This window comes from Carcharodon carcharias, chromosome 13 (assembly GCF_017639515.1).
Source record: "Carcharodon carcharias isolate sCarCar2 chromosome 13, sCarCar2.pri, whole genome shotgun sequence".
Classification (NCBI taxonomy): Eukaryota; Metazoa; Chordata; class Chondrichthyes; order Lamniformes; family Lamnidae; genus Carcharodon; species Carcharodon carcharias.
In genome coordinates this window covers 86,120,484-86,136,535 of record NC_054479.1, presented here as the reverse complement: position 1 = coordinate 86,136,535, position 16,052 = coordinate 86,120,484, and the positions used below count along the sequence as shown (strand labels likewise).

Here is a 16,052-nt window from a genome sequence, read left to right as displayed (position 1 = left end):
TGGGTCCCGTATCTCAGGAAGGATGTGCTGGCCCTGCAGGGGGTCCAGAGGAAGTTCGTGAGAACGATCCCAAGAATGAAAGGCTTAACATATGAAGAATGTTTAAGGACTCTGGGTCTATACTTGATAGAGTTTAGAAGGATGAGGGGGGATCTGATTGAAACTTACAGAATACTGAAAGGCCTGGATATAGTGGATGTGGGGAAGATGTCTCCATTAGTAGGAGAGACTAGGACCCAAGGGCACAGCCTCAGAGTAAAGGGAAGACCTTTTGGAACAGAGATGAGGAGAAACTTCTTTAGCCAGAGAGTGGTGAATCTATGGAATTCATTGCCACAGAAGGCTGTGGAGGCCAGGTCATTGAGTGTATTTAAGACCGAGATAGATAGGTTCTTGATTGGTAAGGGGATCAAAGGTTAGGGGGAGAAGGCAGGAGAATGGGTTTGAGAAACTTATCAGCCATGATTGAATGGCGGAGCAGACTTGATGGGCCGAATGGCCTAATTTCTGCTCCTGTCTTATGTCTTATGATTGAACACAATCCCCATTTTTAATGTTATAAATGCATTAACAAGCATGCGGGCATTCAAACTGTTTCAACGTGATTTTTACTTCCATGCTTTACATTACAGAATTATACAACACAGGAGGCCATTCAGCCCACTGTGCCTGTGCCAGTTCTTATAAAGAGCTAATCAATTAGTCTCAGTCTCTGCTCTTCCACCACCGCCACCCCACCCAGGCCTGCAGATCCTTTTCAAGAATTTATCCAATATCCTTTCAAAATTTACTATTGTGGTCAGTTTCTCCCACCCTTTCAGACAGCACATTACAGCCACAACTCTGTGAAATAAATTCTCATCACCTCCCCTGTCTTCGAGTGCAACCCAATGATCTTCTGGCCAGGATCAGCTTCTTAGCAAAGCTGGATCGGCAAGTCAGGACTTGAGGTCACAAAATCAGTGAGCAGGTGGGCCTCAAGACCCAAGTGAGGGAACAGGAGACACTGTGCTGAATCTCATACTAAATGATCATCTGTCAATCTGAGCCATGCATCTTCCAAAGTTTACTTAAAAATGTACCTAAAATCTAATAAAAATACAGTTTAACTTTAAACTACCTCTCCGGCCATAGAAAGATTGATTTAGAGTTCGTCAAATTAAGTTTCTGTACATGTATTTCACATGGAATCAGAGCTGATATTATGGCCCAAATCGTTCGAGGAGTGGCAATCACCAGATTGCTGCTCCGCTCCTATTTTCTTGTACCAAAGTGGAGCTCCAGATTCCAGCTTATTCAGAACTGCCTTCAGAGCACCTTCAATCCAACTGTTTCCACGTAGTGCTGTATGAGAATGGATGTTATTTTTTTAAATATTTTTGGAGAATATTGTGTTATTCTGTGAAAAAGGGTGCATGCATGTGCTTATGTGCATGTATGACTTAATTCGTATGCGTGTATGTCTTAATTAAGCTAGGGAAAAGTTACCAGAAGACAGATTGTCCGGGGGGTTTGAAACATGAAAGGATAGAGGCATTAGGTTTGACGTACAAGTGGATAGGTTGGACCTAACATAAGACCATATGATGCAGGAGCAGAAGTAGGCCATTTGGCCCATCAAGTCTGCTCCACCATTCAATGATATCATGGCTGATCTGATAATCCTCAACTCCACTTTCTTGCCTCTTCCCCATAACATTCGCATTTTTAGATAAGTTGAGTTTGTTTGAATATTAAAGGGAAGTCAGAGACTAAAAGAAACATGTTTGCATCTTGCAGGAGTTCCAAATGTAAACAGCAGAGGGTATATTACACTTTATTGACCCAAAAACAGAGACAAAATAGAAACATGAAAGGTTTTATATTTGGAAGGGTTTGAGTTTCAAAGAGGTGTGAGAACAGTGGAACTTGAGATGAAAGGGGAAAAATTGTATTTTTACAGTTACTGTGGAAAGCTGTGGGGGCTGTTAGTTGTGGCTGTGGCTGTTAGCTGTAGCTCTAGGCTGGGAGAAGATGCAGTTTGAATCAGCCAGCCAGTCAAGCCATAAAAGTCTTAGGCTGCAACAAAAGCAGTCTTGTTCCAAAGTTTTAGATTTCCATAGCAGAGTGGGAGAGAGGTTAAGAGATCATGTGGTATGCCTTTTTTAAAGCTACAGCAGTTTGTCTTGGGTAATATTACAGGATTTTATTGTTAAAAATTTATAAGGGAGTGTTGCCTGCAAGGTGTTTACTTGTGGATCTGACCAAGTATAGTGTCTTTTTGGGGGAATGTCTTGCAAGATGAATTTTAACTGTATAACTGTAATTTTGTGTACTTAAGTTATCTTTTATTCTTGTTATTAACCTTTTACTTCTAATTTTTAAAATCCCAAAAGTATTACTGGACTTCTTGCTGCTGAGATCAGTAAGTTTTCTTCTCATTTTCAGAATGGGGTTTGGTTTGCGCATCAATTAATAGCAGGTGTGGTGCTAACAGCTGGATCATTGGGGAAAGATCCATACCATACCCCCTTTTTGCGGCACCAGTTGCCACATTCTGAGAAGTGTTCACTAACACACTGGAAAGCTGGGACTGCTTTTCAGTACCTTAGTGTATGCTGGAATGGGTGGTAAGAGGGTAGGGTGGCAGCTGGGTAGGGTGGTGAGGTTGTGTTTCGTGGTGGGGGGGGGGGAGGGGGAGTTGGGTGGCGGGGGCTAGTCAGGTCAGGTTGGGCAGGAGTAGTCGGTGGTTCAAGGGGATGGGGCAGAGTCACTGAGCGATTGAGGTGTCAGTTGTATAGTTACCCAGGAGTTAGACTTGACTAGGATCTTTCTGTCTAACATTTCCCGGGTAACTATCCAGGTAAGTGAGTTGGAACCCTCCACAGACTCTGACTCGAACTCATAGTTGGAGACTTTTTCAGAGGCTTCTGGGGAGCTAAACTTCCCAAGCAATTCTCACAGGGTCTGTGCACTGGGACTTCCAAGAGTCCTTTGGCATATCTTGGGGGGTGCTATCTGGGAATCAGAAGATTTGGGCCATTATTTAAAATGCCAAGGTGCACTGCGAAATACCTATTAATTTTAATTCCCCCTTGACCCATAGATCCAGGCTGACACTCACTGTGGGAGTGCTGCACTGTTGAAGGTGCCGTCTTTTGGGATAAGATGTTAAAAGGAGGCCCCATCTGCACTCAAGATTTTTCATTTGAGATCATTTATATTTTCAGTGTGTTATTGTATGATGAAATGGGTGGTAAGAGGGTAGGGTGGCAGCTGGGTAGGGTGGTGAGGTTGTGTTTCGTGGTGGGGGGGAAGGGGGAGTTGGGTGGCGGGGGCGAGTCAGGTCAGGTTGGGCAGGAGTAGTCGGTGGTTTGAGGGGGTGGGGCACAGTCACTAAGCGATTGAGGTGTCAGTTGTATAGTTACCCAGGAGTTAGACTTGAAGTAAATGATCCCATGACATTATTCAAAGAAATGCAGGGGACCTCTCCCTCGTGTCCTGGCTAATAATTAATGCTCAAAACAACATCACTGAAACAGATTATCCCATTGGTCATTATCCCATTGCTGTTTGTGGGACCTTGCTTTGTGAAAAATTGGCTGCCTCATTTCCTATGCTGCAAGAGTAACGACGCTTCAAATGTATTTCACTGGCTGTATCGGAGGTCCCAAAGTCACGAAAGGTGCCACATAAACACAAGATTTAAAAAAAATTCTCTATAACATGGGTTAGATCTCCCAAGCTACAGGCTAATTAATGAAAAGAGCAGTGCACTAATTATCTCAGCAAGCTGTGTACTGAAAATAGCAGCCTTTTCAGAGGTTGAAGTGTTTTGCACAATTGAGAGTTAGAAGGTTAAGGACAAATTTCCAGACCAGAATTCAAAGCCTGCATTGCAATGACTCGGAAGAGAAATGTGAGTTATGAAACTCCTCTCCAACACCTCACAAAAGGCCAGGTGGGAACGGAGTGGTTGGACACAAGAAACAGCAGTCACCTTTGTGAAGACTTACAGGAACTTAATACACAACCAGAGGTCCAGGACCACCCAAGTCCCAGCAGGTCCCCAGAGAGACCCAACAGCCAGCTGCATGCACACAACTTACACCAGGGAATAATTTAAAGCTGTTGCATCGAAAACACAACAGGTCGGGCCGACTGGTCTTAGCTGGTGTTTATGCTCCACATGAGCATCCTCCTACCCTCATGCATGTCCTCCTATTTGTTTCTTCCTTGTGTTTTTATCTAGTTACCCCTTAAATGCATCTATACAATTCAACTCACCCACTCCATACAGCAGCGAGTTCCTCAATTCTAACCAGTCTAAGAATAATTAAGTCCCTCCTGTATTCTCTTTTGGAGTTATTAGTGACTATCTTATAATTATGACCCCCAGTCTTAGATACCACATGCAGTCCACCAGCATCAAGAAACAGCCTGCCAAAACATACACAATCATCGTTCACACTTGCCAGATTATTCTATAACTTTTCACATTTGATTTGTAGTTGGTGCAGAGAACAGCTGACTGTGCAGAATGTAGCATCGTCGTGAAAGATGGGCACTAGCAGCGTGGTAGCAAGGAAGAACGGACATTGTTGATGGTACTTTTCGGCCAGTTTCTTTGGTATATGTGGGTGGCTGGGGGTTGGGGGCAACTCTCCTGGGAAGCTAAATAGGACATTCATCCAAATCTCAACAGTATAAATAAGAGAGGCTAAGCGCACTGTCATGGAGAGCAGCTGGTAGAAAGTGGAATTGCTGTGAGCTTGGGGAAGGTAATGGCGAAGTGGTATTGTTGCTGGACTAGTAATCCACAGACCAAGGGTAATGCTCTGGGGACCCGTGTTTGAATCCCGCCACGGCAGTTGGTGGAATTTGAATTCAATATAAAAAAGAATCTGGACTTAAAAGTCTAATGATGACCATGAAACCATTGTAGATTTTGGAAAAAAATATTTGCTTCACTAATGCCCTTTTTAGGGAAGGAAATCTGCTGTCCTTACCTGATCTGGCCTGCACGTGGCTCCAGGCACACGGCAATGTGGTTGACTCTTACGTGCCCTCTGAAATAGCCTGGCAAGCCACCCAGTTGTATCAAACCGCTACAAGGTCTCAAAAAAAAGGAATGGAACCGAACTGACCACCTGACATCGACCTTGGCATCAGAAACCTCAGCAAACAGCCCTGTCGACTCTGCAAAGTCCTCCTTACTAACATCTAGGGACTAGTGCCAAATTTGGGAGAGCCGTCTCAAAGGCGAGTTAAGCAACAGCCTGACGTAGTCATTCTCACAGAATCATACCTTACAGATAATGCCCCAGACACCACCATCCCTGTCCTGTCCCAACTGGAGGCCCCCACCATCACAGATGCCAGTCTTCGGCCAATTCGATTCAGTCCACATGATATCAAGAAATGACTGAAGGGAGTGGACTGTGTAATGGCTATATTCCAGCAATAGTACTGAAGACTTGTGCTCCAGAACTTGCTGTACCCCAAGCCAAACTGTACCAGTACAGCTACAACACTGGCATCTATCCGGCTATGCGGAAAATTGCCCAGGTATGTCCTGTACACAAAAAGCAGGACAAATCCAACACGGCCAATTACCGCCCCATCAGTCTACTCTCGATCATCAGTAAAGTAATGGAAGGGGTCATCAGCAGTGCTACCAAGTGGCACTTGCTTAGCAATAACCTGCTCACTGATGCCCAGTTTGGGTTCCGACAGGGCCACTCAGCTCCTGACCTCATTACAGCCTTGGTTCAAATATGGATAAAGAGCTGAACTCCTGAGGAGAGGTGAGAGTGGCTGCCCTTGACATCAAGGTCCCATTTGACAGAGTGTGGCATCAAGGAGCCCTAGCAAAATGGGAGTCAACGGGAATCCGGACGAAAACTCTACACTAGTTGGAGTTATACCTAGCACAAAGGAAGATGGTTGTGATTGTTGGAGGTCAATCGTCTCAGCTCCAGGATATCACTGTAGGAGTTCCTCAGGGTAGTGTTCTCAGCCCAACCATTTTCAGCAGCTTCATCAATGACCTTCCTTCCATCATAAGGTCAGTAGTAGGGATGTTCACTGATGATTGCACAATGGTCAACGCCATTCGCGACTCCTCACATACTGTAACAGTCCATGTCCAAATGCAGCAAGACCAGGACAATATCCAGGCTTGGGCTGACAAGTGGCAAGTAACATTCACACCACACAAGTGCTGAGACAATGACCATCTCCAGCAAGAGAGAATCTAACCATCGGCCCTTGACATTCAATGGCATTACCACCACTGAATACCCCACTATCGACGCCCTGGGGGTTATCATTCACCAGAAACTGAACTGGACCAGCCATATAAACAATGTGGCTATAAGTGCAGGTCAGAGGCTGGGAATGCTGCGACAAGTAACTCATCTCCTGACTCCCCAAAGCCTGTCCACCATCTACAAGGCACAAGTCAGGAGTGTGATGGAATACTCCCCACTTGCCTGGATGAGTGCAGCTCCAACAACACTCAAGACGCTTGACACCATCAGGACAAAGCAGCCCGCTTGATTGGCACCACATTCACAAATATTCACTCCCTCCAGCACTGATGCACAATACCATCTACAAGGTGCAATGCAGGAACTCACCAAGGTTCCTTAGAGAGCACCTTCCAAACGCACGACCACTACCATCTAGAAGGACAAGGGCAGCAGTTAGATGGGAACACCACCACCTGGAAGCTCCCCTCCAAGCCACTCACCACCATGACTTGGAAATATATCACTGGGTCAAAATCCTGGAACTCCCTCTCTAACAGCACTGTGTGTGTACTTACACATCGACTGCAGCGGTTCAAGAAGGCAGCTCACTACCACTTTCTCAAGGGCATCCCAACTAGGGACGGTCAATAAGTGTTGGCCCAGCAATCGAAGTCCATATCCTGCGAATGAAACAGGAGGGGAGAGAGGTGCTCTTTTTCCTTTCTCTATCTTTCGCAGCCTGAAGGAGACCAGGAGTTGAAAAGCTGCACAAGAGGCCTGAGTTTTGAAAATACCCAAGAGTGACATCACAGCAGAAAGAGAAACTGCTGTTAGGGAGGGTCTTCACGTAGCTCAAAATTAGAAAAATATATTCTTTTAAAAGAAGGAACTACTTAGATTTAAGTAAGAAACACAAACAATAGGGTAGTAAAGTTAAGCCAAGGCCAGGTAAAATAAAGTAGTAAAAGTAAACCAAAGTAAAATAAAGTTAACATAAGGGAAGTACATTGAAGCCATGGCAGGACAGCTCTGTCGTGTGAAATACATGCCCTGTAATATGTGGGAAGTCGTGGGCGCTACCAGTGTCCTAGATGACCACATGTGCAGTAAGTGTCACTGGCTGTCACCTTGGGCTCCGGGTTTTGGAGCTTGGGCAGTGGCTGGAGTCACTGTGTCGCATCCGCGAGGCTGAGAGTTACGTGGATAGTATGTGCAGAGTGGTGGTCACACCACAGCGTAGGAGCCTGGAGGCAGAAAGGGAATGGGTGACTACCAGGTAGCCCAAGAGAGCTATGCAGAAAGTGCAGGAATCCCCTGGGATCCCGCTCGCCAATCAGTTTTCCATTTTGGATACTGATGAGAGTATTAGTTCCTTGGAGGAGTGCCATCAGAGCCAGGTCTGGTACCATAGGTGGCTCTGCTGTACAGGAGGGGAGGAAGTAGAGGGGAAGAGCAGTAGTGATAGGGGTTGCTAGGGGAACAGGCAGATGTTTCTGTGGCTATTGATACAGATGTGACTCCAGAATGGCAGTGAGCTGCCTTCTTGAACAGCTGGAGTCCCTGTCGGGGTGTAGCATTATTGGTTAAAGAATCGCAGCTGTGAGGAGGGGTGATATGGCCTCATTTGATGCCCCATTTAGTATATGGGTTGAGTCAGAAATAAAAAGGGCAGCCACATTGTTAGGAGTATATTATACACACCCAAATAGTGGAAGGAGTTAAGGGCAGCAGATAGATGGGAACACCATCACCTGGAACACCATCACCTGGAAGTTCTCCTCTAAGCCACTCACCATCCTGACTTGGAAATACATCGCCGTTCCTTCACTGTCACTGGATCAAAATCCTGGAACTGCCTTCTTAACAGCACTGTTGGTTTGCCTATACCGCAGGGACTGCAGCGGTTCAAGGAGACAGCTCAGCACCACCTCATGGGCAATTATGGATGGGCAATAAATGCTGGCCTAGCCAGCGACGCCACATCCCATAAATGAACAAAAAAAATTAGAAGAGCAAATATGTCGCCAAATTTCTGAGTGCAAAAACAATAGGACAGTAATAGTTAGAGACTTCAATTGTCCTAATATCAATTGGGATGTGAACAGTGTGAAGGGCAGAGTGGGTGCAAAATTCTTGAACTGCATTCAAGAGAACTTTTTCAGCCAGCACGTAACAAGCCCAATGACAGGGGGCGCAATTCTAGATTTAGTCTTAGGAAATGAAGCTGGGCAAGTGGATGAAGTAGCAGTAAGAGACCATTTTGGAGATAGTGACCATAATGACCATAATGATTCAGCATCATTGTGGAGAAGGAAAAAGATAGAACAGGAGTAAAAGTTCTAAACTGGAGGAAGACAAATTTTACAAATCTGAGAAGCGAGCTGGCTAAAGTGGACCCCATAGAGCTACTAGAAGGGAAAACAATGTCAAATCAGTGGGAGACATTCAAAAGTAAGATTCAATGAGCACAGTGTAGACATGTCCCCACAAAGATAAAGGGGATACTGCCAAATCTAGAGCCCCCTGGTTATCCAGAAGATACGGTGTAACATACAGCAGAAAAAGAAAGCTTATGACAGTCACAAAGAAGCTTAATGTAGGGGGAGGCGATGGCATAGTGATATTGTCACTGGACTAGTAATCCAGAGACCCAGGGTTCAACAATGTCTCAGACACTACCATCGCCATCCCTGGGTATGTCCTGTCCCACTGACAGGACAGGCCCAATAGAGGTGGTGGCACAGTGGTATACAGTCAGGAGGGAGTTGCCCTGGGAGTCCTCAACATCGACTCTAGACCCCATGAAGTCTCATGGTATCAGGTCAAACATGGGCAAGGAAATCTCCTGCTGATTACCACGTACTGCCCTCCCTCAGCCGATGAATCAGTGCTCCTCCATGTTGAACACCACTTCGAGGGAGCAGTGAGGGTGGCAAGGACACAGAATGTACTCTGGGTGAGGGATTTCAATGTCCAGCACCAAGAGTGGCTCGATTGCACCACTACTGACTGAGCTGGCTGAGTCTTAAAAGACATAGCTGCTAGACTGGGTCTGCGGCAGGTTGTGAGGGAACGAACAAGAGGGAAAAACATACTTGACCTCATCCTCACCAGCCTGCCTGCCACAGATGCATCTGTCGATGACAGTATCGGTAGGAGTGACCACCATACAGTCGCTGTGGAGATGAAATCTCACCTTTACATTGAGGATACCCTCCATTGTGTTGTGTGGCACTACCACCATGCTAAATGGGGTAGATTTCTAACAGATCTAGCAACTCAAGACGGGGTACCCAGGAGGCGCTGTGGGCTATCAGCAGCAGCAGAATTGTACTTGAACACAATCTGTAACCTCATGGCCTGGCATATCCTCCACTCCACCATGACCTATCAAGCCAGGGGATCAATCCTGGTTCAATGAAGAGCGCAGGAGGGCATGCCAGGAGCCAGCACCAGGCATACCTAAAAATGACGTGTCAACCTCGTGAAGCTATAACACAGGACTACTTGTGTGTCAATCAGCTTAAGCAACAAATGATAGACAGAGCTAAGCGATCTTCAAACCAATGGATCAGAACTAAGCTCTGCAGTTTGGCCACATCCAGTCGTGAATGGTGGTGGACAATTAAACAACTCTCATTGGAGGAGGCGGCTCCACAAATATCCCCATCCTCAATGATAGAGGAGCCAGCACATCAGTGCAAGAGATAAGGCTGAAGCATTTGCTACCATCTTCAGCCAGAAGTGCCGAGTGGATGATCTATCTCAGCCTCCTCCAGAGATCCCCAGCATCACAGATGCTAGTCTTCAGCCAATTTGATTCACTCCACTTATTATCAAGAAATGGCTAAAAGCACTGGATACTGCAAAGGCTATGGACCATGACAATATTCCGGCAATAGTACTGAAGACTTATGCTCCAGAACTTGCCGTCCCCTAGCCAAGATATTCCAGTACAGCTACAACACTAGCATCTACACAGCTATGTGTAAAATTGCCAAGGTATAGCCTGTACACAAGAAACAGGACAAGTCCAACACGGCCAATTACCACCTCCATCAGTATACTGTCGATCATCAGTAAAGTGATGGAAAGGGGTAATCAACAGGGTAATCATATGGCACTTGCTTAGCAATAACCTGGTCAGTGATGCCCAGTTTTGGTTCCTCCAGGAACACTCAGCATTACAGCCTTGGTTCAAACATGGACAAAAGAGTTGAACTCCAGAGGTGAGGTGAGAGTGACTGCCCTTGACATCAAGGCTGCATTTGACAGAGTGTGACATCAAGGAGCCCATGCAAAATTGGAGTCAAATGGAATCAGGAGGAAAACTCTCCGTCAGCTGAAGTCATGCCTAGCACAAAGGGAGATGGATGTGATTGCTGGAGGTCAATCATCTCAGCTCCAGGACATCATTGCAGGAGCTCCTCAGGGCAGTGTCCTCAGCCCAATCGTCTTCAGCTGCTTCATTTGTGACCTTCCTTCGATCATAAGGTCTGAAGTGGGGATGTTTGCTGATGATTGCACAATGTTCAGCACCATTTGCAACTCCTCAGATACTGAAGCAGTCCATGTCCAAAAGCAGCAAGGTCTGGACAATATCCAGGCTTGGGCTGACAAGTGGCAAGCAACATTCACGCCACACATGTGCCAGGCAATGACCATCCCCAACAAGAGAGAATCCAGCTATCGCCCCATGATGTTCACTGGCATTACCATCACTGAATCCCCAACTATCAACACCCTGGGGGTTACCTTTGACCAGAAACTGAAGTCGGCTAGCCATATAAATATTGTGGCTACAAGAGCAGGTCAGAGGCTAGGAATAGTGAGAAAAGTAACTCACCTTCTGACACCCCAAAGTCTGTCCACCATCTGCAAGGCGCAAGACAGGAGCGTGATGGAATACTCCCTACTTGCCTGGATGAGTCCAGAACCCACAACACTCAAGAAGCTTGACATTGTCCAGGACAAAGCAACCCGCTTGATTGGCACCACAACCATAAACATTCACTTCCTCCACCATCGATGCAGAGTTGCAGCAGTGTGTACTATCTATAAGGTGCACTGCAAGAATTCACCAAGACCCCTTCGACAGCACCTTCCAAATCCATGACCACTACCAACTAGAAGGACAAGGGCAGCAGATAGATGGGGACACCACCACCTGGAAGTTCCCCTCCAAGTCCCTCACCAACCTGCCTTGGAAATGTATCACTGTTTCTTCACTGTCGCTGGGTCAAAATCCTGGAGCTCCCTCCCTAACAGCACTGTGGGTGTACCTACATCACATGGACTGCAGCGGTTCAAGAAGGCAGCTCACCCCCACCTTCTCAAAGGCAACCAGAGATGGACAATAAATGCTGGCCCAGCCAGTAAAGCCCACATCCAGTGAATGAATAAATAAAACTTAAAAAAAAGAAAGTCTAGAGGAGTCTAGAAAGTACAGGGGTGAAGTAAAAAAGTAACTTAGGAAAGCAAAGAGAGGATACAAAAAAGTATTGGCAGGTAAAATCAAAGAAAACCCAAAAGAAAACCTGTACATTAAAGAGCAAGGGAATAACTAAGGAAATGGTAGGGCCAGAGATGTATATGGTAACATGTGCGCTGATGCTGAAGATGTGGGCAGGGTTCTCAATGTGTACTTTGTCTCTGTCTTCACTAAGGAGAGTGATGATGCAGATATTTTAGTTAAAGAAAAGGAGTGTGAAATATCAGAAACAATAAGCATAGTGAGAGAGGAAGTACTGGAGGGACCAGCATTCTTGAAGGTGGATAAGTCACCAGGGCCAGATGGATTGTATCCCAGGCTGTTAAACAAATACAGTGAGGAGATAGCAGATACTTAGAGGATTGGAAGTCTGTAAACGTTGTACCATTATTTAAAATGGGTGTGAGAGATAGGCCAGAAAATCATAGGGCAGTCAGTCTGACTTCAGTGGTGGGCAAATTATTGGAATCAATTCTGAGACAGGATAAACTGTCACTTAGAAAGGCACATGTTGATCAGGGATCGTCAGCATGGTTTTGTTAGGGGAAGATAGTGTCCTACTAACTGAACAGATTGATGAGCGTAGTGCAGTGAATGTTGTCTACATGTATTTTAGTAAGGCATTTGACAAGGTCCCACATGGCAGACTGGTCAAAAAAAGTGTGATCCCATGGGATACAGGGGAAGGTGGTGAGTTGGATCCAAAGTTGGCTCAGAACTAGGAAACAAAGGTTAATAGTCGATGGATGTTTTTGCAAATGGAAAGTGGTTTCCAGTGGCGTTCCACAGGGCTCAGTATTGGAGCTCTTGCTGCTTGCTGCATATACTAATGATTTAGATTTAAATGTGGGAGACATGATTGGGAATTTGCAGATGACACAAAAACTGATCATGTAGTTGATAGTGCAGAGGATAGCTGTTGTCTCCAATTGTTTGGTTGCGGGGGCAGATAAGTAGCAAATGGAATTCGGTCCAGAAAATGTGAGGGGTAATGCATTTGGGGAGGGCAAACAAAGCAAGGGAATACACAAACAGGAGGATATTGAGGGGGATTGAGGAAGTGATAGAACATGGAGTGCATGTCCAAAGGTCCCTGAAGATGGCAGGACAGGTCAATAAGGCAGTAAGAAAGCATATGGAATGCTTTCCTTTATTGGACAAGGCAAAGAATACAAAAGCAGGGATGCAATGATGGAACTGTATAAAACGCTGGTTAGCCCACAGCTGGAATTGTGTGTACAGTTCTGGTCACCACTTTACAGGAAGGACCTAATCGCTCTGGAGAGAGTACAGAGGATATTTACAAGAATGTTGCCAAGGCTCGACAAATGCAGCTATGAGGAAGGATTGAATAGGCTAGGGTTGTTTCCTTTAGACCAGAGGAGGCTGAGGGGTGACCTAATTGAAGTGCACAAAATTATGAGGGGCCTTGATAGGTTGGACAGGAAAGGCTTGTTTCCCCTCGCTGATGGGCTAACTACCAGAGGACACAGTTTTAAAGTGATTGGTAGAAGGATTAGAGGGGACATTAGGAAAAATGTTTTCTTCCACAGAGTAGTAGGCATATGGAATTCACTGCCTGAATTGGTGGTTGAGGCTGAAATGCAACTCATTTAAAAGCTACCTGGATCTACACCTGAAGTGCTGGAACTGTTTTTTATTCGTTCATGGGATGTGGGTGTCGCTGGCTAGGCAGGTATTTATTGCCAATCCTGAATTGCCCTTGTTCAGAGGACATTTAAGAGTCAACCACATTGCTGTGGGTCTGGAGCCACATGTAGGCCTCTGCAAGGCTACAGACCAAGTGCTGAAAAATGGGATTAAAAATGAACTGTTAGTTTCTTTTTTATTGGCCAGCACAGACACAATGGACTGAATGGCCTTTTTCTGCCTCATTTCAGAATCAGATGGTGGGCCTTGCACCAATTTCAAAAGGAAGAGAATAATTTGCATTTCTATAGCACCTTGTGCAACCTCCAGACCCCAAACTGCTTTACAGTTGAAGTGTAATCACTGTTGTAATGTGGGAAAGGTGCAGGCAATTTGTGCTCAGCAAACTTCCACAAACAGTAAAGTGATAATGACCAGATAGTGTGTTTTGGAGATGTTGATTGAGGAATAAATATTGGCCAGGCCACCAGGGATAACAAAAACAGAATTACCTGGAAAAACTCAGCAGGTCTGGCAGCATCGGCGGAGAAGAAAAGAGTTGACGTTTCGAGTCCTCATGACCCTTCAACAGAACTAGGTGAATCCAAGGGGGAAAAAACAGAAAGGGGGTGGGGATGTTTCTGTTTCTTCCCCCTTCCTTTTGTTTTTTCCAATAAATTATATAGATTTTTCTTTTCCTACGTATTTCCATTATTTTTAAATATTTTTAAATCTTTCATGCTCCCCCCACCCCCACTAGAGCTATACCTTGAGTGCCCTACCATCCATTCTTAATTAGCACATTCGTTTAGATATATATCACCAACTTCAACACCTCTGTGTTCTTTTGTTCTGTTGTCTGTGACATCGTTTGATGATCTGCTTCTATTACTGCTTGTTTGTCCTTACAACCACACCCCACCCCCTCCACTTCTCTCCCTCCCCCGCCACCTGTGAGGAGCCAGGAGCAGAGTTTGGGCTGTTAAGCCCCATTTAATACTGCAGACTGCTGGCAGCCTGTACACAAACCCCCGACCTCCCGCTGGAAAAACATGGGAAAGTTAATTAATTTACCTTCAGGTCGTGTCTGGTTGATGACAGTTCTGATTCTTTCCCATAAATATCTGACTGAAGCTTGGCCAAGTTGGTTTGAGAGGCTTGGTAATTCTTCTGCAGCTCCGAGAGCTTCCCTTCATTCACAGCCAGCTGCTCGTTCAGCACTGCCACCTGCTGCTGCAGTTTGGGTAATGTGTCAGCCTGAATAGAAAATAGAAAACACTTATCTTAAAGACAATTTGTAGCTTTTTTACATTAAATTGTAGATGGATGTGTAAGGGCACGAGCACGAGAGCGAAAGAAGGAACATACAAAAGAAAAAGAATGTGAGAGTAAAAGAAAAATGGACCTTTAAAGACCTCAGGATGTACCAAAGCGCTTGACAGGGAATGAAGTGCAGTCACAGTGTAATGTAGGAAATGCAACAGCCAATTTATGCACAGCAAGCTCCCACGAACAGTAATGTGATAATGAGCAGATATTCTGTTTTAGTGATGTGGTTTGAAGGAATAATAGTTTGACCAGGACACTGAGGACTGCTCTCTTGTTATTGTTTGAATGGTGCTATGGGACCTGTACCAATCATAGGGGAAGTTAAGAAAGTAACACCATAAAATGAGTATAACACCAAACTATAATTTTCCCCAATGTTACTAAAAACATTTTACTTGGTAGAAAGCCTCCCAAAATGACATACCTTTTGAGAAAGTTCCATTTTTAAATCTTTTATCTGGGCCTCATATTGCTTCTTTTGCTGCTCCTGAGATTCCATTGATTGTTTCAGTTTTGTCTGGAGTTGCTGTTCAGCTTTCTGTTTCTCCTTCAAACCTTCCTGCAGTTTGACCGTTTGGGCTGTTAGTCCGTCAGTGCTTACTTTCAGCTGCTTCTCAGCCTGAAACAAAAACAATCACTAAACTTAAATTGTACACATCACGCACATCCTACCTTCCAACAGCTCACGTGGCTGTTAATGCATTACCACAACCCAGTGCAGGCTGGGAAAGAAAAGGTATGTGATTGAGGGCTTTAAACCGAAGGAGCAGATGTGGAGAAACTGTTTCCATTTGTTGGTAAAGACTGAATAAGTTAATAGATCGTGCAATGAGTTTGGGAGGATTCGGTTTTTTTAAATACAGTGAGATAAGTGTGTTACTGCCATGTGGCGTGGGTTAAACAGATCACATTGAGGGGAGGCAAGACATAAATGGGGGGGCAGGGGCGGGGGGGGGGGGGGGGGGGGGGGGAGGGTGGTGGCGTGCAAAAAGAGACAGTTGCGTAGTGCCAATGTCGCTGGATTAGCAATCCAGAGGTTCAGGCCAATGCTCTAGGGACATGGGTTCAAATCCCATGACAGCAGCTGGTTGAATTTAAATTTAAACCATATCTGGAATATAAAGCTCATCTCAGTACCATTGATTGTTGTAAAAACCCTTCTGGTTCACTAATGTCCTTTAGGGAAGGAAATCTGCCATCCTTACCCGGCCTGGCCTACATGGGACACCAGGACCACAATGACGTGGTTGACCCTTAACTGTCCCCTGGAAAGGGGCTAGCAAGCCACTCAGTTCAAGGACAATTAGGGATGGGCAACAAATGCTGCACTTGCCAGCGATGCCCACATC

General features: G+C 45.4%; 1 protein-coding gene across 3 annotated transcripts in view; it reads right to left on the bottom strand.

The window, feature by feature from the left end:
* Positions 1–16,052, bottom strand: part of eea1 (early endosome antigen 1) — a 137,472-nt gene that overhangs the window by 22,280 nt on the left and 99,140 nt on the right. For all 3 annotated transcript variants that reach the window (XM_041202848.1, XM_041202850.1, XM_041202849.1), the window contains 2 exons: positions 15,128–15,322; positions 14,449–14,631 (listed from right to left, as the gene is read on the bottom strand). In XM_041202848.1, coding sequence (XP_041058782.1) covers positions 14,449–14,631; positions 15,128–15,322 — 378 coding nt within the window. The remainder of the gene's footprint in view (positions 1–14,448; positions 14,632–15,127; positions 15,323–16,052) is intronic.